General features: G+C 38.6%; 1 protein-coding gene across 2 annotated transcripts in view; it reads right to left on the reverse strand.

Moving 5' to 3' along the window:
• The window catches only part of TMEM163 (transmembrane protein 163), an 85,048-nt gene that overhangs the window by 20,101 nt on the left and 42,018 nt on the right, over positions 1 to 22,929 (reverse strand). For both annotated transcript variants that reach the window (XM_030278076.4, XM_030278075.4), the window contains 2 exons: positions 13,217 to 13,260; positions 12,011 to 12,102 (listed from right to left, as the gene is read on the reverse strand). In XM_030278076.4, coding sequence (XP_030133936.1) covers positions 12,011 to 12,102; positions 13,217 to 13,260 — 136 coding nt within the window. The remainder of the gene's footprint in view (positions 1 to 12,010; positions 12,103 to 13,216; positions 13,261 to 22,929) is intronic.

Consider the following 22,929-nt stretch of genomic DNA (forward strand, 5'->3'; position numbering starts at 1 on the left):
ATCAACTCGGAAGTACCTATAAAAACTAGTGAAAGAGGAGTGATACAGAAGTGAGGGTAGACTGACAGCCCTGATAGCTTTGTCCTAACCCTGGAATCACATCTCCAGAACCTCTTGAAGATCATGTCCTTATTTTGCAGCCATTTCTACCTGAGTTAGTGTCAGAGGTTCCCACTAAGTATCTACTAAATAGTTACAGTTATAATTGATCTGTAAAGCAAAATAATTGATTGCTACAGGTTTGACAGGCAGCAGAAAAGCTCTAATGAAGAATGCATGAATCTGGAATCTTCTCCATCTCATGTAATATATTGCTTCTACAAAGAAGGAGGAAGAGAGAAAATTCAGAGTCAAAACATTTAAAAACATAGTTTAAAAGTTTTATTTGGTTTTCAGAAACAATAAGCTTTCTGGAATCTTTCAGAATGCTGCATAGTTTGAAGAATAAAAGACTAATTCACAAAGAACAAGGTGAGGGCATCTATCTGATATTCAGGCAACAGCCAACTTTTAACTCAACTTTCAAAGCTGGGTTTGGGGGTTTTTTGGGGTTTTTTTTTTTTTGGTTTGGTTTTTTTGAGGTTTTTTTGTTTGTTTTTTTTTTTCCTTAAAGCAATGGCATTTGGAATGCAAGAGTAATGACAACTACAAAAGAATTTAATATTACAGATTTAACAGTGAAACCATCAAGTCTTCTTTAGTTTGCTGTAGGTGTTGGTAGCTGATCATGATCTACTCAAGATACTTCTTGATGTGTTTTTGAGGCAGTATTTGTATGTGAAAATCCAGAAGATTTTAGACAATATGAAGACAATATGAAGACAATATGAAGTGTAATTCATTGTATTAGAAGTTACCTCGTCATTTCTGTCAAATTTTCAGTATTATTTTGTCACAGAGGAAACACTCTGTTAAATTGTTTGTACTGCAGCCTCAGGCATTGAGAGTGAAATCATTTAGACTCTCAAAACCATCAAAGACTTTATACAGCTTTGGAGCTTATGTCCCTGCTAGATCATTCCTAGTGGAATTCAGACACCTGTATAAATCTTAAAAACAAAAGCTCGATTCTGGGAGTGCTACATCTTGACAATTTTCAAAAGATGTTTTCTTGAAAGCAGCATTATAACCCACATACAACCCATTTATATTTATACAGCCCTATAAATACCCATTTTGTACTACAGCAGCCCTGGATATTTCACACCTATCAGAAGCAGATGAGTGTAACTGCATTACAGCACACACAGCTGCCACCTCACCTCTTCCATCACATATTCCCTGTGTGGAGTTCTAATAGACACAATTCCTCATTTTGATGACAAATTCTCAAAACTCATAAGGAAACCAGAAAAGGAAATCAATCACTGTAAGCATGTGATACTCTTTTCCTTAATCAAAAATTTGTTGCTTTGCATAAGTCAATGGCTTTTAAGCAGGTAGCTATGAAAAGTACTGAGATTCAGGGGCTTCCATCTCCACAAACTCAATTTTCAAGCTGCTATTAGTACGTTAGCACTTTTCCCCCTCATTTTAGGATAGAAATCATTTCCTAAGGAAAGTAACTCCAACTATCTAATTCATTTGCATTTAGCAGATGCAGCAGAACAGCCTCCAAATTCATGAATTTAGCCTTAATTCTATCTCATAGTTAGCAATTCTTTGTTATAACTCCTTACAGATAGTGATAAGACTAAAATTCTGTAATGTTGCCAACATAGAATAAGAGATTAATCTCAATCAGATTTCTATGGTGATTAATCTTCAACGTAATGAAGGAATTTTACCTTTAGCATGGTCTTGCCACACTAAACACCCTTTCCATGAGTTGACTCCTTTCCTCCAGGTAAGCAGCAGTCAGATTGATGTAAGAACTGCAGATTTAGATTCTCAGCTACTTGTTTGGTAACATTTTATAAAAAAAAAATCGATAATAGCAATGAAATTACAAGTATGTTCTGAGTAACGGGCTCTGCCATAAACTACCTCAAAATCAGGGAAAATCTGACTGGAAATTGAGTCTTTCTTATATCCACTAACTGCTATGAAGCAGCCAATGCAAAAATTTTCCCTTCTCAATTATCATCCTTTTCTCTTTCTGGAAAATCTTTACAGCAGCACAGTACCAATGAGGGTTTGCAATGAAGCCCATGGTAATTACTCCTCTCAAGCCAATCTGCTCTCATGCAGCAAAGGTGCTACAGCAGAACTAAGGATTCAGAAAAGAATTAGTGATGCATATGAACACAATCTGCAAAAATGTGCTTTCTCCTGTTAGCTCACAGGGAGTTGTTTTGGGGCAGTGGGGAGGGAAAAGGGTCTCATGTGCTTGATGCTTTGTCTATTACAGCCTGGACACTATTTTACCACCACGCTTCAAGTTCATTAAACTAATGCCTGAAACATGATGACACCATGTGGAATAAAACAAGTTTGTCAAGGGCAGTCTAATTACTTTCCAGTTTTGTTCTATTTTCCCACCTGTTTCATTCATTGCAGCATCCCAGATTAGTTAACCTGTTTTGATTGTATGGGTTATTTTGGGGTGGGGCTGGGGGAGTTAATTACTTTACCAAAGCAAAGAGGCTCACAGAACAACAGAAGAGTCTGGGATGGAAGGAACCTCCAAATGTCATCTGGTCCAACCTTTCATGGCAAAGGAGTGCCTAGATGAGATTCTCTAGCACCCTGTTCAACTGCATCTTGGAAACTTCCCACAACGACTCTGCCATATCCCTGGGGAGGTTGTTCCAGTGATTGATTGTTCTCACTCTAAAAACTTGCCTTTCTGGTATCAAGATTACTTGCCTTATTCATGGAAAACATTTTGATCATTTTAGCTGAGCTACAAGGGTAAACATGACAAAAATAACTGGAAAAAATATAATTGTATAAACCACTAGGATTTGTATTAATATTCTTGAGATAGAAACTCTATTCTCACATTTCCAAAGCTGCCATCTAAACAAGCTTCTGTCCCTCATCCAATTCTCTGGGAGCCACAATGCTGTAAATAAAAGACAATACTTCTAATTTCTACATGTATTCTGGTTATCATGCAAGAACTGGTTTACTCTATTTTAATTCTGCATTTCCCTGATTGTTAAGAATCTTACCACATTATATTTTCCTAAGAGAAATGAGATTTCCACTATGGGTTAATAGTGGAACATTTTCTCAAAAAGGCTATGGATTCTCCATCCTTGGAAATTTTAGAGACCTGACTGGATGAAGTTTTGAGTGCCCTATTCTGATCTCACAGATCACTGCTCTGAGCAAGAACCCGTGCCAGAGACCTCCTGAGGCCCCTTCCAACCTGCAGTATCCTGTGAACCTATTCATTTTTAGTCACAAAATCTTTAATTCTGCAGGCTCTGTCAAGATCTTTCAGTACTAATGACTCCTAATAGCCCACAGAAAAGGAAATGTTAAAATCTCTGCAGGCTGTTTTCACCACTGAAGTGGTAAAAAATATTACTTTGCAAGGAACTGTAACTTCACATTAAAATGAGCTACAGGCCAGTAAGAAAAATACAAGCTCTAAGCCCAGGAGTAATGTGAGCTTCTTCAGCAAAGTTGAGAAAATCACTTTTATGATGGATACAGAATTTAATCTTTTAGTAAATCCACCAATAAAACCACTAGAGTTTAAGGAAGAAAAAAAAAATAGAAGTAATTGTCTTAATTAAAAAATGTAAAAGTGCTAAATCCTGTTTCCCTGTGATTAGAAGGGATTTCAGTATTTGTGGCTGACAGAGTGAATATCATGTAGGGAATCGTTCAGGGGAAGTCACATGGTGTAACACAGAAGGCAGTTGTCCAGGAGGTTTTTGCTGTCAGAAGTTAGGCAAATATTTTTGAGCATGAAGTATTCATTCACTTCCCAATTCTGTATCAATACTTTTTTCTCAATTGTCTTCTATGTCTAACCACATGAGAGGAGCCCTTTACTATCTCTTTGCCCCAATGGTATTCTTGTTTTCATTCTTTCTTCCCAAAACCAAACACAAATTACATTCTGTGACTGCTCCTTCATTAATAACTTGGAACTTGCAATAACCTGCACCACATTTCTTCTGGGTGGGAGGCTGTCAGCCTGTTTAAACACAGCTATGCCTGCCTTCACATAACACTGGTACTATGGCAGCTCTCATAGCCTACTTACAGCAGCCAAGTGTAAAATACCAGCTACAGCCAGCCCAGGAACTCTCAAGTGCAGTCAAAACTAATGTTGGAAGCCAAAGGAAAAGGATTTGGAGGAAAAGGTTCAAATTTGGTCACCAAAAAATTATTTTCTGGTTGCAAATCAGTGGGATCTGCTTGATGGAGACGATGAAAAGCACAATAGTGAAAATCAGCTGTCACACAAGTGAGGAATTGAGCAAGGGCCACTCCTCCCATGAAAGAAGGGTGTGAAAAGCAGCCGAGGGGAGCCCCAAGCAGCTGAGCTGGGGATGTCTGCCAGCACAGCACCAGCACCCCTGCACACAGCCCAGAAACAGCAGGGGCAGCAGCAGCAGTTCTATTTTGGGGACTGTACCTCTGTGGCAGGAAGGGCCTGTCCAGTGTACAGCACACTGTGCCACAGCCCTGCTGCTCTTTCCTTTAAATGGAGAAATCCAAATTACAATGCAGCTGTTCACTAACATTTACTGCTGTTCTGCAACATGGTAGTCTCATTTTTCATGAGGGCAACATCCAGAACTGCAACTATAACATCTGCCTCAAACTCATTTAAGGACTTTCTTTAAGAACTAGCCACTGTGACATATTATGGTAATACACAGGCAGAAGATGCAATATCAGCCTCAGTCTTGAGATTCCTGCTTATTTGTCATGCTCTACTGCTAATCTAAAGCTTCCTTGTGTCCAATTAGGCAGTTACATTAGCTACTGGTGTAGCTTCTCTGTTATCAGGTGTAGTTCCTGAAGAGGTTTTGGACACCAAACTGTACAGAATCACAGCTGTTCAGGGTATTTACACCTGCCTGGTGCTGCCTGAGGAGGGAATGGAGTCAATTTAAGACACTCTTTAAAAGGAACGAAGTGGGCTTGCTGTTCATCACACATGTTCCATAATCCACCCCCAACTGCCAGGATCCAGATCAGCATCATTACAGCTACTCTGTTTTTCTCACCATAAAAACACATAAGCCCAAACTAGATTACACAATAAAGAGAACACAAGTAATAGTCCAAATGACCACTAAAAATCAAATTTTCAATTATTGTGTTAGAAAAGTATACTGTGATGGCACATGGTCTGACTTCTTAAAAGACATGGAGGGCAAATGCTGTTTGTGTCTGAGACTCAGATCAGGTCTGCTAGGGAACCATTTCATGCTGAAAGTGTTACAGGCCTTCTAAAACTTTAATTATCCCTTAGGATTTCAACTAGTTGCTGCAGAACAGGGTATTTACATACTTTAACATGATGCAGCTGAACTGGGGCAACATTTCCATAAATAATTTGATATTCCAGGTATGAAATATCTGCCAGAAAAAGCTAACAGACATTTCTACAACTGGGGGGAATTCAAAAGCTCTCAAGACCTATTTTCTACCTCCTAGGTCTGCATAGACTCTGCAGCTGAACTTGGAGTACACCTGCCTTACAACCACCCTCCTGGCTCCAGCACTGCTCCTCCCTTGCAGCAGATGATCAGAGACTCTGCCATTCCCCTCAACCTGGAAATTAAAGCCTTTTGAGAACTTCTATAATATTCATTTTTATGGTGATCATCAAATTCCAGCACAGAAAACATCATATCCTTGATTTTATATACACAGGCCTATGTGTAAATACTAGGCAATTCACACAAATCCTGCTTAATCAACTACCAGTCAAGTAAAAGGAAAGGCTTTCATAGGTTTTGGATCTAGCTCCAGAAAAATCATTGCCAAGACTACAGATGCCACAGTTTTTGAAACAGATTTTAGAATATATAAATATATACATTTTCTATTTCATATTTAATGTAACTTGTATGTGCAATGATTTTTTGGGTGTGCCTGCACAACCATAGGCATAAATGCATTTCTGTCTGGGTAAGAGCAAAGTTTGTGATTGATTGACTTTTGTCTGAATATGGGATAATAAATTTATAGAGAAGTTATGATGTATATTTAATCAGCCATATGAAGCACCTCTTGTATCTAGCAATGTACCTGGATGTAGAATTTTGGCCAAATATTTCAGAAGAAAGAATGATTTGGAAATTTTCAGTGTGGTCAAGAAGAAACTATACTTCTCCTGTAAGGTGATATCCAAGCCCAGGTGAGCACTCCCTTTGAGAACTTTTCACTGTGCCTCATTCTGTGGGAGAGATGTGAAAATGTGGTGTGAGGCCAAACCCCTGGTAGCTGAGAACAACACATGAGCTGCAGAGGTGGGTTCTGAGCTTTTTGCGGTTTGCAGCTTCATGCATTTGACATTTTTCCAGATCACTTAGGTATTCCATTCACTCATCACAAAAGAGCTTTGCCACCAGCCACAGAGGTTTGCCCTGAACTGTGGGTAGGTGTGGATTTTGCCATCTGTGCTTCGAGTCTCTTTCGTATGTATGGTATAGATAAAATTATCCACAGTTTTTTCAATGTGACTGATATGTTGGGTCTGAACCCAGAGGATTATTTTCATTCAACACTACCTAAATAGACAGTGCTCATTTAGCTGGGTTAACCAGTACAGCAGAGCCAACCCTCACATGAAAATTTAAATACAATAGAAATACTGAAAATTTGGGTGGTTTTATTTAATTCTGTGAATTAAGAGAGAATATGCCCTGGAACCATATAGATCAATATGCTTTCTTTTAGAATCAGAGGAAGAGAGAAGAGCCAGACTTAACTTTGCAGTGTGACAGTCGTAAAAGGTGGCTTCTAATTCTTTCAAGCTTTGAGTGCAAAAGTAGCATACATCACAATCCCCATATGCCTAATTATAATGCACATATATTCAGTATAACTCCTGCAAGACTCCCCATGAACAGATACCAGGGTAAATATTCCCAAGTGGTGTCATCTGAACATGAGCTGGAGAGAAAAAAGGGTTACAATTACTTTGGAGGGAGAGGCTCTCTCTGTCTTAGGTCTCATCACATTTTCCCATGTGATTTCTCAGTTAATTTCTGATGAGGAGCAATCAAATATCATTCTTTTCTTAAGATTTCTTTAAGAAGCTAAATAAGAAATTCTTGGATTAAGCTCTTATAGTTGTGTTCTTCTGAATGTCAAAACAGGTGAGAACACCAGTTCTTCCTCCCCATAATTTAGGAACCCATTAAGAAGAAAATCCCCAGAACAGGAATTCTTCACAGGGCAAATGGGCTCAGCATCCTGAAGGTACCAAATCCACAGCCACAGCTGAGGTGTGATGAAGATTAAGTTACATGCACATAGCAAAGCATTTAGGTAATGTGTAATTGCAAAATGACTCTCTTCTTCTGGCAAAAAGCTTTCTCAGAAGCAGGTGGAGGTATGACATATCTGCACCCATGTCTACAACACTGTAGATTTTAATTCCTGTAATTTTAGTGTTACCACTCAAGTTTCAGACAACAGCTCCACCAATAGAAAAAAAGAAAGGACATATCTGCATCATTATGTATTACGTCATGGCAACATAGAGCACCACAAGTGTGTTTAAAATTATTAGTCCATGATATAACTTAATTTTCTTATTAAGTAATTAAGGAATGCATTAGCCAGAGTCTGAAATACATAATCAAAAACCCCAAGGAAACAAATAAACAAAACCACAACACCAAAACAGTGAAAGAAATGTAAGAAATGTATGTTTTCTGCTCTTGCCATAATCCAGAATGTTCATTATGAGTCAGGATTCCTATTTACTCTGGCACTGGGTTAAGAAAGATGTTGACAGACTGGTTCCTGGGAAACACAGAATCTAACTTGATACCATCAACAAAATAATATATAGCAAACACCAGCTGCAACTGTCAAGAATCACTGTTTTAAATATGCTGTACAGAGTTGGGTTTTGCAATAAAAAACCCAATAGCCAAAAATCCCAGAAATCAATAGATCCCACAGGCATGGGCAGATCCTGGGTCCTTGTACTGCATTGTACAGAAAAGCAAGATTTTTCCAACCAACTGTACTGAAAAAACTCTGGTTTTTAAAGTTTTCCCACAAGGCTGTGTACATATAGTTTGTTGGTGATTCTGTTTCTCCAATCTTTTTTTTTTTTTTTTTTTTTTTTTTTTTTTTGTGTTATTTCTCACTTTCTCCTCACAGCTGATGTACTCCAACCAAGTCCTGCATTCCTGAATTTAACACAAGCTAAAAGCTGCCTCTGGCTGTATAGCCAGTGACTAGTTCAACATCTCATGAGACATTTCTCCAGTCTTCCATTAAGAAATTTCTTAATAGGAATCTTCTTTCAGCTATTTACTGGGTTTATTTAAGCACATGAAAAACCACTGTTGCCAAACCAGTGTCACAGTGTCAATAAAGTTCTTCCTTCAATAGATTTATATTTGCTTCAGCAACCCAATAAGCTACCAAGTTGCTAAGGGTTTACTAAAGGGCAGAATATTCAAGGTATTTGTAAACTGGTTATGGAGAGCAGCCAGGCGGACCACTGACATTTCTTTGCACATCTTCAATGCCTCAGCCATTTTCAGTTGTAAATTTTTATCTTTAGTGGAGATTTCAAATTATTTCTCCAGTTATTTCAGCACTTTTTTTCTTTCTTTAATTCCTCGATCATTGCTTTTTTTGATGACTTGTTCAGCACCTTTACATTTCCTGCATGTTAATTTACAACCTAGCAGATCACACTGAGCAGATCAAGTACTCATGAACTATTCATGTACTGACTCTCTTCCCAGATATCTGCACTCCTTCCCAACTCTTGCATTGCCTCAAGACCTACAATTCTTTCAAGGACCCTTCTAGAAAACATCAAATATTCATCCCACTCCCACATTCTCTTTCATTAATGAGGCAGCTAGGCAGAGTCAAGCAGTATCCCAGGGCCTACAACCTTGCAGTGGTTTAATTCCCAATCTTGGTGAATGTTTTAGCCTCAGCTTTTATTTCATGTGGGCACCAATCCAGGAGCAGTCTGAGCAGCAGCAGGAAGGGTGACAGAGCTCTAGAAGTGGCAGTAAAGGACTCTGGAGCAAAAGGAGTTTTCTCATCAGTCTTTGCAGTCAAAGCAGAAAAATTTGAGATGGCTGAATCTGGAGAATCAACAAATGGTTATAGGGCTGGTGCCACTGCCAAGGGTTCAGCCTCTTCTGAGCTGTGTGTTGTGGCTGACACCCTGGAGGGAAGGGATGAACCAACGGGATGAACTCTGAAAAAGAACCTTCTCATCTCACCCCAGAAAACAAGAGAAATCAAATGATCTAATAAAAATGAAATGCATTAAACAGAGTTAAGCTCAGCAGGACACATTTGCATGATGGTTTCAGCACTCCAGTCCCCCTGAAGTCAAATGGAAATGCACTGGTTCCTCTCAGCAGAACTTGGCACAGCAAGCACTTCTGTACTCCTGGGAGTGCCAGCCCATGGAATGCTGCAGCTCCAACTGCCATATGGCTACAGCTTAAGTAAGACTACGCATTTCTTTCACATCTTAGCATTTTATTCTCAGTATTTAATTCATAGCACATCATGAGTCAGGCTGTATTCTCTGTGCCTTTTCCTGGGGGTGTGTTTTTCAGTCTATGTTCTCTCTCAATGACGTCCAAGAGCTAGGACTGAATCTAACACTGCCTTCCCATGAGAGGCTTTACAATGATTTTAACAGATTTTGGATCAATCTCTTGCTGTCAAGTTCATGAAACAGAAAGTTTTATTAATCTGCAAAACAATTAATTGGCAATTCCACTTGCCTTTTGCCAAGGAGATAAGGGTTTTTTTTCAGATCTGTTAGGATACACAGACAAGTGTAATATTTAAACCAATAAAAGACAGACCTATAAATAAAGAACTAAACTGAAGCTACTCTGGCACACCTTATTCTGGTAAACAGACCCCTGCACTAAGGCAGAATATGACCAGGCACACAAAAGCAGGAATAACACACAACACAGCCTAAGCACCCACACAAATTTGCACCACACCATCCAGGAGTCTGAGGGAGGAGGCCCTCAGAAAACAGGGATTGTGGCAGACCAGGTGGAGTTAGAGGCAGATATGATGCAAAGATTATTCATAAATTGAGCAAGCAGCCAGCAAGCATCACTGCAACATTTTCCCAGCGTCAAGGAGGAAAAATAATTATGTGCAGTGTTTCAAGCTAGAGATTGATTAAACACAACAGGAAATTAGCTGTGTTCCACCCTTAAAAATCTGACACAGTAAGAGTTGCCTTTAGCAGCACAACCATCTCACCATCTCTTTTCTGTCAGTACTATGGTGGCTCTCCTGTCAGCTCTGGAAACAGGGATAACCAGGCTGACTATCCAGTGATTCATATTCCCAGCATATGGGAACATTCTTTCACTTGATACTGAACTCATCATGAAACCCTAGCTGTCTGCAACTATTGAGCATGACAAGTAATTCACTGACTTAATTCAGCCTCATTAAAGCAGAGAGGTTATATGAAAGCAAATTAAAAATGAGCATAAAAAAACAGGAAAATATGTTTACTATTTTGCCTGTTCACTTTATTGGCTTACCACAGGGATTTGTTAAGTCTTCTTTTGTACTGGGATTTATTTTCTATTTTAAATACTTTATAAGGTTCACTTGAAAAAGCACAACAGAAGATTTCAAAAATATGTTAATTGAATGTTGACAGGAATCTCTGTGGACACCCACAAAAGCAAGATACTAAGAAAATTTCTGTTAAAATCTCCAAATCTGTGCAGGAAGACTAATTTTAATCACATTTTTCTGAATTTATTTTTATGAATCAATGCCACATCAGTCCTTTATGGCCTTTTATTCCAAACTGTTCTGTATGGAGCCCTGCCAGAAAGGAGCTCGCAGGCCTGGCAAGCTGTTGCATGAGCCTGAGCTAAGGCATGTAAAAATACCGCTTACTTTTCCTTAGTTTTTAGAAAAAGATTGTGAAGATGTGACTGAGACGCTTCAGTGTGGCTTTTTCTGTTGGTTTTCTGTATTTTTTTTTTATCCTACCAGTTATGCAATGTTCAGTTTCATCAAGTTACCCTTTATTAAAGGGACATCATTAGAGGTGTTTCAGCACAGAACCTACCTTATCCCCCTTTATTGTAAAACTGCAGTCCATTCCAGGGGACAGTTGAATTATTTTCCAGCCAGATGGGATGCTGCCAGCAATGGCAGTTCACAGAAAAACCAAAAACAGGCAAATGTACTGCAATTCTCTACCTAGATGCCCAAAATTCGAGTAGGAATTTTAAATCCTTTTTATGCACTATTTGGAAAAATTCTTGATTCAATCTCCACCTGATCTTCTCAGCTACCAATAGAAATGCTGCACAATGATGTAGGACACAATTCCCACTGTGATCAATACTGCACTGCATATGTAAAGACTTTTTTTTCCCCCATAGGCTATACACATCAAACATTAAATATGGAAAAAAATTGCTTGCAAAGTAAGCATAAAGAAGATAAGAATCACTGTAATACTCTTACTTTTAAAAAAATTAAAGTGATTCATATTCAAACTTCTTGAGAGAAGTACAAACATAATACAAGCATCAATATCAAAAAACATACTCTGGTAAGAGTAATTCAGTGAAATGCAAAATGAAAGATTTACAAATCTATTACAGATACAGTTCACAGTTCTGCAAGGGAAAACAAATTGCAAAGGCCTAACCATTGCTATGTTGGCTAAAAAGAAACTGAAAATCACAAGCGCAGGGAGGTTTGTCTAAGGAGAGGCTGTGTGTTTGGGAGCGAGCAGCTGACAGAAGGCAAGAATACTTGCTGACATGAGAAAATGTTTTTGTCAAAGCTCTGGAATCTGTAGCCTCCCAGCTTGACACCAAGAGCTCTGCAGGCCCACGTCCCAGGCAGAAGGAAGAAGTGTACTCACATGTACTCCCTGTGTGCAGAGTGCACTGCGGCCGCGTTGCTGTAACGCCACAAAACTATCGCCGATGACAAAACATCCAGGGTGGCATCAAACTGCAAGAGAGACAGAGCCAATTGTTCTGTGGGCCATTCAATGCATTTACCATCCTGCTGCATGGGCACAAAGCAGCTTCAAAGAAATCACTTTAATGAAAGCACAATTTACGTTTATTGAATTGATCTTCGCGTTTTTGCCATGTATTATGGCAAAATACATGGCAAAACATGTATTTTGAATACATTTCAGAGTTCAGAAAGTTAATCAAAGGATTAAAAAAACTGAACCTTTAATCTATCACCTGTGAAGAAGAAAAAAACAAACATCAGCCTGCCACTGCAGCACCTAAAGAGTTAAAATACTAATCTGATCCTAATGCAAAGACAAGAGTAGAAAAATGCCTGTCAAGCACTCCTTTTTTCTGCAGTCACTAATTTCCGCCAATAGCTTTTGTTTCCAACCAAGAAAATATTAACTTTTTCTGCAAAATCCCACTCAGATTTCATCCTATATGAATTTATTATTCTATATCATCAGCAAAATTGCCATGTTTGTATTCCCAATTAATGCAGATGTGGTGTCAGGAACACTGAAAACCAGGCTTGTGCCTCAGTAAGAACTTTCATTCTCATGTCAAACTTCCTACAGAGTCAATCCGACCTTCAAAATTGAAAGCTAAAGATAAATTATTTGATATGAGTCAATGCTTGTCGTTAGGAATTTTTTGCTCTGCCACTAATCCAGAAAGTCATGGCAAGGACTGGAGAGGAAAGCTGCCATACCAAAGTCAAGAGCAGTCTTACCATCAACTTCAATGGGAACAGTTCAGAAGAAAACAGAATTTGGTTCAAGTTCAACAACCAAACTGATTTTTAGTTGGGAGATTTTGTATAAGAAAAACATATCTGTTGGATGACATCTATCAACAATAAGGTATAAGCATGAGGTTTAACTCCAGGATAGGACTCAATGGGCAGAAACTGAAAAAGTGTAATTAGAGTATCTCTGCCACCCTTTCCAATGCTTAACTTCAACAATATGTTTTCTAATCCATTGCACACCTTTCCATGAACTTACCATAAGAAAAAATGCAGTATTTCATGTTCAGATAAAGCCCTTGGAAAAGAAAAAAAAAAGAGTAGACAATATTTCAATTGTATCTCTACTTACAGCAAATCCAAAGGATGATGCACTGTATCTCATTACGGAGACAGCTGAGGAAAGAAAATATCATTTAGAATCACTTTAAATTTCTTTGCATTTTTTTTCTTTTTCTGTTGTTCAAGAGCTACAAAACCAGTTTTAACACATGGATTTACTTTCACCCAATTCCCACTAGAACACTTAAAAATGTCTACAAAAGACCTTGTGCCACAAGAAATGGTCAGAATGCTGATTTCTTCCAAAACTGAAACTGGGAAGATTGAGCTGCATCCAAAAAGTCTGCTCATGAAACAAGCTGTGTTTTATATATGAACAAAAACATTTTGAAACTACAATATCAAATTCTCAGAAAATTTCACACATCTCAAGGTGCTCCTTGCTCCAGCCAGGAGTTTCAGGCCACCTGAAGTGGATGACAGAAAACCACACAGGCCCATTGAGACTTCTTGAGTGCCATCTTTTAGGCAAAAAGCCCCAGGGTAACTCACACAGCCCCAAGAAATGCTTCTGATCCCATCATTTTGGTGGCTTCCAACACAAAAATATCAGCAGGAAAAGTTTTGAGCAGCCCACGTTTTGACCATATAGTACCTTCTAAAAAATAACCAAGACTGAAAATATGCTAACATCTAGGGAAAAAAAAAGCCTACAATTTTAAAAATTTCACTCCTCACATCCTAATTTCATCACCTCAGTTTCCAATTCTAGGAAGGCCTAAGCCAGAACTAATACCTCAAGCAGGCAGAAGGCAGGAAGAGGAGTCTCCTGGAGAAAGGACTTCACCAAATGCAGCTCTCAGGGTCACAGCAAGCCCAGGCAAGCTCTCAGGCACTGAGCATTCCATCCTTCTTGCTTTTTTTGTGTTTTTTGAAAGGCCACCTGAACCCCTGCTCCCTGAATAAACCCACAGAACTGCAGCTGCAGTATTAAGAGGGCTTGAAATAAAGCCTACAAGGACTGATTTGACTACTTTTATATGAACAGGTATCAGCTAACTTAAGAAGAACATATTTTTATAGGGAAAAAAAAACAAATAAATCAAAAAACCAGACTCATAAATGACTTTGTCAATGTTAGGCTGACAAACATAATATCTAATTCTCAGTGTTCATTAGAGCAGCTTGGCAGAAGAGAGATGCTATGATTTGACTGTTCTTTTCAGTTAACAGCAAGCTGCAGTCCTGTGGCACTTATCTGGATAAACAGAAATTAAATTCTTGGAAATAAAACCCTTTTGTTATGGATCTAAGACCTAGGTGTGGTCACGAGCAAGCCAGATGTCACAAATATTTGGACTTTATCATTACATTTGGCCAAAACACAAAGACAAGTCATCAAGGTTCCTCTCAGACTCCAATTTTCTCAAAGATGAAGAGTACTGAAATAGTGTAGATTTATATTTCCCTCTCATTTTAAACCATCATTTCCCACACTTCATTCCCTAGGGAAAAAAAAAAAAAAGAAGCTATATTTCTTGGTCAGACTTGCCAGTGATCTGCAAATTTCAACACTTCACTGCATAATAATATATTGCCTATCAAATTTTCATTGTCTGCCTCCTCAGAGGCATATAGTTTCAAAATCAGCAGAAGTTGCAAAAAAAATGATGGGGATTCACAGGTACATAGAAACTTGCAATGTTCCTGTCATTGCTGCTTCCATATGATGCAGTTCAAAGCAACACATTTACTCCTATTTCTAGCTTACCCCTCTAGTGGAATTAACTCCTCAGTTTTTACTAAATTGCCAGGTTTTTTTCCTAACTCACATCCAGACTTGAAACTAATTGTATGGTTCCTTTAAAAATGAATATGTAATTTCTCTGGTGATGAACTGCATACAGATAGCAGTTCCACACCTTAAGGATGCTTGAAGGAATATATTTGGTATATTTAAAGCACAGGGAATTCTGCATGAGAACTATTTTTATTTTATGTATTCTATCACAGCAGTAACACACAATCTGTTTGTCTTGAGCCATCTAAATCAGCAATGAGCAATGAAAAACAAGTATTAACTAACAGTGTCACAACTCTGCTCAAACCTTATTGCTAATTAGTGAATATGACTAGTACTGGCATCCTACAACACTAACTTTTAGTGGTAGAAGACCATAATAAAGGTAATAAAGACCTTTTAAGCACTGGAAAGACATATTTCTATATTATTTATTGACATACTGGTTTTCTAATGGAATAAACAACACATTTCCTTTTCTTTCAGAATCAAATTACAATGTTAAAGCACCTTTAGCCCTGAATTAAGCACATTAATACTTCTAGCTGGCAAGTGCAGTCATAAAGCCCCCCAGTAAGTCATCCCAGCTTAAACAGGATGTTTGTCCCTGAATACAGGTTCTGTGGCAGTGAAAGCAGCTCTAATACTGGATTACAGGGCATCAGCCAATACAGGCTGCACCAGACCAACCACATCCACTAAAAACAACTGGTTCCCACTCCAGACTGGAGTTGAAAGGACTCCTGAGGAGGGATTTCTTAGCAGCCAAGCATTTGAGAGCCCTGGGCAGAGGAATACTTGTGGGACCTTACACCTCCAGTGCCACTGCTGGGCTCCAGGAGGGCACTGCAGGGATGGGCCACAGAGCCTCTGCTGATCCCTCGCCTTCCCTCTTCCCAAAGTGCATTTTCAGCTACTCCCAGATGGGAATAAAACCCCCCAGAGATTCCTAATCTCCATACTGAGCCACAACAATGGTGGGAAACAAGAAATGAGGAAAGAACAGAGCAGGCAGCATTAAACCACTGTGAGGCCGCATTTAGCAGCTGCACTGCCATGACAGTGGGAGCCTGCTTTTAGCTGTTTTATTGGCTAAATTGGACAACGTTTTATTACCTCTACAATAAAGCAGATAATCCTAATGCATTTTCCTGACATTTGTAAACAGAACTTGCAAGCAATCAGAAGCTAAAAATAGAGCCAGCACAGTAAGCAACAAATCTACCTCTGTCTCCACCTGCACAGCAATATCAATTTGTGAACTCTGCTGGCCTATAGGTCAGGTTTTGCTGGAATTCCTTCACCTCTTTCAAAGTGATTCCAAATTATAAAAAAAAATAGCCTATTTCCTACACCTTCTACAAAATAAGGGTTTTATTCATTTCATGTGCCTCAGAGAGAAATCATGTAACTAGGGCCTTAACTCCACAGAATAGTTTCCATTTCACTTTCCAGACATCTAGTCTGCCACCAACCTTGGCAGGTTTAATCCAGCTCAAATTTGTTCCAGGGTGAGGACCCTGCAGTTACCCTGGGACTCTCATTTCCATGTTGGGAGGGCTCCCTGGCACCTTTTTGTACAAAGCTAGGAGACGAGAAATAGGATAGAACATTAACACTGACTATAGGTATTTCAAACAAAACTTTTGGGATGAGTCTGACTACAAATGAGAGATGGTATATAAAAACTGCTCCTCCATCTGTCATAAAAATCTCCTTTTACCCACTCAGAAAGTGAAAAATTATTTTTAGGCAGCTCCTCTAGATGGGACAATAACTCCATCATGTTTCCTTTGAAATTAGACTTTCTGAAAGACACACTTGGATGTCAGCACATAAAATACCAAGGCTTCAAAAGCACATGACCTGCACTTGGCAGAAATCAGTCAGGCAACTTGAACACTGCTGAAAGTGGTGGGGTTTTGTCTCTATATATTACAATGCAGATCTTGCAGGTTGTACAGTCACAAGCAAGAGGAACTGGAAGTTCTGCTGAATCACAGGTGAGACTGAAATACAGTCTGTTGTCATTGCCTAATGTTGGTAAAACATCTAAACTAATGTTAAACAAATTTTTCAAAATAAATCCCTTCCAAATAGAGAAAAACAAGTAAGCAGTAATTTTCTAAAAATCTCTCACAACAACCGAAGGCAAAGAACAGACATATCTGATCATGTTAATACTTGTTAAAAATGCTACTGACCCAAATCAACAGGTGCCTCAGGTGCCTTCTCCCTTCCCCAAAATTCTAGTAGAGCAAAATTTAAGGATTTTTATGCACATGCATTAAATTCCTGCATCAGCATCTACAAATGGCTGCCACACATTCAGTATCTGAGACACAAGTCTACCAGATACCTTATCTTCATGGGTAGATCCAGAGCTATCCATCAGTGTCATCCTTCTAGATCCATTTTTCTATCCCAAAGTAATTGGCAAAAGTGTAAAAACGTTATCTATACAAAACCTTTGGCTCATTTTCTCAGTTTATATTGCATAATTTAAAGGCCCTCATTTCTGCTCAGTACCATTATACTGTGATGTATCTACCAAGTGAAGCCTTAACTTCATGCACATCAAACCTGGATCTTCATCTCATTAGAATTCATGATCAATTTTAGAGAAGTCCCAAAGAGGGTTCATTTTTCCACCTGCCTGAAAGGTGTCACAGCAACGCCGTGCAGAATGAACTGCAGGAGAGTCCTGGGAGATTTCAGTCCTTGGGGAAGTTCAGCTCTAGGACTGAGTGAACAAGGCTCTAGACCAGACATCAACTCTTCAGCTCTGCCACTGCTTGGGGCATCACTCTCAGGCCAAGAAAGCACAAAAAAATCCTCAAGGTATCCTGAAAAAAATCTTTGCCGATTCAGTAAGGCAAGAAATTTTGCTATTGGTAGTAGTAAAACCTTCCAGGAATAATTGTCTTTCCTTGTCTATTATGCAGTTAATTATTTTGCTTGTTTGTTTGGCCATGGTCAAATCTTTAGCAGCTACAAACTTCCAGAATTTCATTTTCTGCAGCGAGATACAATAGCATATATAAGTTGAATGTATTCCTCATTTATTATTATAATAGAAGAAGAAAGTTTCAGGACTTTGTTCAAAGGTTTTCCCTTGAGTTTAATTTAAACAGTTCTTTCCAGTTTGTTCACATGTTAGCAGATTTTTTAACATTATTTATTACTATTATTGTTATTGCTGATTTCAGTATTTTCTATATTAAGTGTTTCATTTTTAATGTCTCAATTATACAAGTTTTTAACACCTGTTCTTGTAGTTCTTGAAAAGAAATGCCAGTTCTCCTCTAACTCCCTTTGCTTACATGTTTTTTGTATCCATTTGAAACTGATTATCCATTATACCATGGATATAGATATAGAAAGAACCAAGAGTGGCAAAACAGTCCAGAACTAAACCTCACTTAGGCTGCAGATTCACTTCTGTTTGTTTTCACCTCCCCTTTTGCCACCAAAGGAGCAGCCAGGCCTCCCCTGGCATGTCCCACAAATGGGTCAGAGTGGGCAAACCCAGAGGACTGCCCAATCCTGAAATAATCCTACTACAGAAAACAAGGGATAACTTCCCAAATGATGAAAACATTACCCCTGTGGAGAACACAGTGACCCAGCTGCAACACACAGCAAACTGAGCATAGCAGTGATATAGAGAAGCCTGGTATAAAGCCCCTGAATGACAGAGACACACAGGCACTGATGGTAAATCTGTCCCTGATTTCAGAAAAAGAAAAAAATGTCTGGGATATCTTTTAACAGCTGCTGAAATATCTTCTACTACAGCAAGCTTTCCCTGCCACCCTTCAGTGAGTAGAGCACTAATAAATGGTCAGCCAGCTATAGCAGAGCTGTCCTTTTTCTATGGCATTCTTTCCCAGCATTGCTAGAGATGAACACCAGGAACCATTTCTTTAGGGAAAGCTGTTTGTAAAGCCAGAAATCAGGCAATTCCCATCAGGCAGAGTTAGCAGCAATTTCCAGGGCTGCTCAGGAGCAATATTCCATCATGTGCAAGTGCTCTGCAAAGCACAGGAGAGAGCAGCATCCCTCCTGTCTGGCATCCCACTGCTTCACACACGCCCGTGCTTCCTCTCTCAGGTGCCAACCTTCTGTTTTCAAACAAGATATCTCAAAAAAAAAAAAAAAAGGAGAACACAAATAAATCAGAGCAAAGGAGGACTTGGTCTTTTTGTTTCGTTTTGGCTTTCCAGGGGGTCGGAGCTAAAGGAGGGCCCATATGTTACAGCTCCAGTTGAGCTTTATCAGGATACTAAATGCATATGTTGGCATTTCAGAATAGAAATAATAAAACTTTTAGGTCTATAAAAAACCAGCTAGATACATGGTGCAAACTCTCTGCAACTGAATATACAGGTGCATACTTTCATCTGTTGTATTTCAAATGGGGTCACTTGAAATGCCCAAAATAACTTACTGCAATGACATTAAAGCACATTGTCTTTTAATGAAACTATGTATTATTGATGCCCCATCTCCAAATATAACAACTGAAATGGCCTAGAATGTTGCAAATGCTTGTAACTGAACATTTACCAGGGAGGTTTTTGCAGCGTATGTCTAGAATCTATGAGTTTTGTAATTTCAAGCCTGGAGTGAGCTTCCAAAACCAAAGGAAGCTCTTTGACCCTGAACTGGGACAAGGAGTGGTACCTTGGCTAAAAAAGCCACAAATTACCACAAATGTTGGGTGATATCAGAAGCACTCAACAGCTGTTCCTAAAGCCCTCTGGCCAAGATTTGTAACTTGCTGTTTCCAGACAAGGGTTATCTAGATTTAATGACCTGGGAGACTCTCCAAACACAAAATTTCTCTCTATTTTTGTTTCACTGACTGGAGGCAAGAGAAGCATTGAGGTTGTACTTAGCACAAAAGAAAATAACCTGGCTTTGGGGGTCTGACCAGTTGATTTAAAACAAAATTAACAGAATAAGCCAGGACACTGAGGTGAAGACCCTTAACTGACCTAAAGGGCTTCTGGAATCTTCATAGGGATTCAACCAACTCATGCATCCTCAAACCTGTAACAGCTAGGACACAGATTAAACATTTTTACCAATCACTGAAATTTTGAATGGTTAATCAAAGAGATGAAACACTGCCATTATTCTCAGGTTCTGGTAAGTTCCTGTCCTGTGGCCACATTAGAAAGATGAAGAGATCCTTTCAAGAAGATAATTAAAGACAGATATTGTACAAAAGCTCAGATGTATTAACATAGAATTTATATGCAAGGAATCAGGGTAACTGCAGCACAGCCAACAATAAATGTAAGAATAGAAATGGCTGTGCTGCTGACTGTATATTGGTCTCTGTAAGAAAAAAATATTGTTAATAACTTTTATTTAGAAGCACAGCACACTTCAAAGAAAGAGCATAATCAGTGAGTACTGCATCCCCTGCCCCTGACAGGGTTATTTGTTTGTAAAGAAGCCTACTGGCTTCATTTTGCAAAGGTGCTCAATTTGAAGTCTGCTAGCTTTAGACTAGAAAAAATATATCAGAAATGTTCAAGTGCTGGAGTTCCAGTTTCAGGGTATTAATTTAATAATTAAATTAATAATTATAATAATCATGGAATAATTTAATAATCCAGAAGGAGTGGACTCTGAAGAGAGAGTGTAACTGTGTGAAAAGACAGGTAGATCCAGGTGGAACACAGTCCTACACACCCTACTGCCAACCCTTCCACATGTCCCAGGATTCTGCCTCCAAAACAGGGTGCAAACGCTTCCATAGTCCAGGGGGTTACACACAGGGAAAATCATTTTACCCTACAAAAAAATTGAGTAATTCTGCAAAGAGTGACAGCAGGCACCATCAATATCTTCTCTATTTCAATAAAGTGTGTCCTACTATGACCTGCCTTTTATATTTCACATTGTCAAAGCCTTCACTTTGAGAACTGCAAACTTTACCCATGGAAAATTACCCCAATTAGAAACAATCTGGAGGAGCTTTATGGCATTCCCACAGCTCAACAGTTGTGAGAGACTATTTTTATACTAAAAGTATTTGAACAGACTTCTGAAAATCAAAGCAGTTTTCCTTCTATAGAGAAATACAGCACGTCTTCAGAAGTGTATTAAGTACTGGAAAGAATATTCATTTTGAAAATGATTCTGCATTGTCCCTTAACTTGCATTAGTACACTGTAATTATAATTACTGAAATGGATATGACTACTTTACCCCTACTGATAGGTTTTTAAGCTTGGTTTCGTCCTGCTGAAACCTCTAGAACACAAATGCAGTGGAGCCATGAATGCAAAGGTGACTATTTTAAGCATCCTTCATTTTAGCTCCCTTTGAAAAGTTCTGAATTTGGAACAGAGAAAAAGGAGTCCATACAAAACTGTCAGCTGGACATCAAGTAATGAATACACCAAAAAAATTATAAGAAAGAGCTATTAAAAATTACATTCAAAGTCAGGCATCTGAGAACATTGAGGCAGGCTGAAACTTTTTTAAAAAAATATTTCTAGTATAACCACCTATCTGTGTTCCATTTTTTTATGAAGCTAAAAGAAGATATTTGCTTGGCACTTTCCTTGATACTCTTGTCTGATTCCTCCCTTAACTCACAGGTGGTTGTCTTGCAATGCTGTTCTTGAGGAAGATAAACAGAAATAGAATAATTCTCTTCACATCTACATTTGGGATTTAGAGACCTAAGGCTGCTCCTGGTTGCAGCCCATGCACACCATGACCAATACCAAAGCTGGAGATTTATATTATATATAAATAGATGTATATTTATTTCTCTATATATGGCTCTCCTGAACCTGCCAAGAATGGAACAAGGTGTGTGAGCACATGGCCAGAGGAAATTCACACTCATGAGGTTTCATCTCATACTAAATGTTTGTTCTCTGAGCATTTTAATAAACTTAGAAATATGAAAACCAGGGAAGATCCAAACTGAAAAGCATTGGTTGTTGAGAGATAATTAGTTGCCTTCACAGCCCTTTTCATCATCCCTATTGATTTCAGAGACAAGACACATATCAGGGCACCCCTATTTAATTAGAATACTGGTGAGCAGCTCCAGAGCCAAAACAAGCTGCCAAGTACAATTAAGCAGGCTGCCAGAATACAGCACAATCTTAGAGATTTTTCCTTTTAAAAAGGGAGATTAGGAATCCACCATCACAGACAGCCAAGTGACTTACTGGGGAAACTTTAAAACCTGGTTATACATGCATGTTTAAACAGATTCCACTTTAAAGTTGCTTTTTGATGTGAAAAAATTTAGATACCTCAATTGACTGTGAGAAAGGACATCTGACCAGATTTCTCGAGCCCATTTTAACATGTATGAGCCTGAAAACCTGCTCTCAGAACTTAAGCACACAGCATTTCATGCTAAGGACCTCCACATAGTTTTTCACAGTTGTTCCACACCCCATTAAACCCTTCTGTTGAATCTTCCATTTTAACAAGTGAGAGTTCAATTTCTGCCATTTAACATTATAAACTACTTAAATTCTCACTGAGGTGTTCCCACAGTCTAAGAATCTGCAGTTTTAAAAATGCAAAATCATTTGCTCTCCCTTTACTGGTGAGTATGTTCAAGAATTTCTTTATGAGGCACATTGACAAAGCACCAAAATTCACACCTGGAAGGATTATATTGGAATAAAGTAACAGATACTTTGGAGCAGAGGGGAAATTGGAAAACTACCACAATTATCATAAATTTTACTGGTCCATTTTGCCTACAAACCTACAAAATGTCAAAGCAACAGTGGTCACTCTGAATCAGCAAGTTTATTCATAATTTAATCTCAGTACTGTCTTATCAATATTTATTTACATTTACTGCATTGCCAGAGAATCCATGGCAGTTAATCACTTAGATTGTTACACTAAGAACTCATTTCTATGGTCAGGTAACTTGTTATAAGGAGATGACTGAAAATGTTGCTTTTTTCATTCAGTTAGACCAA

Source organism: Taeniopygia guttata, chromosome 7, assembly GCF_048771995.1.
Source record: "Taeniopygia guttata chromosome 7, bTaeGut7.mat, whole genome shotgun sequence".
NCBI lineage: Eukaryota > Metazoa > Chordata > Aves > Passeriformes > Estrildidae > Taeniopygia > Taeniopygia guttata.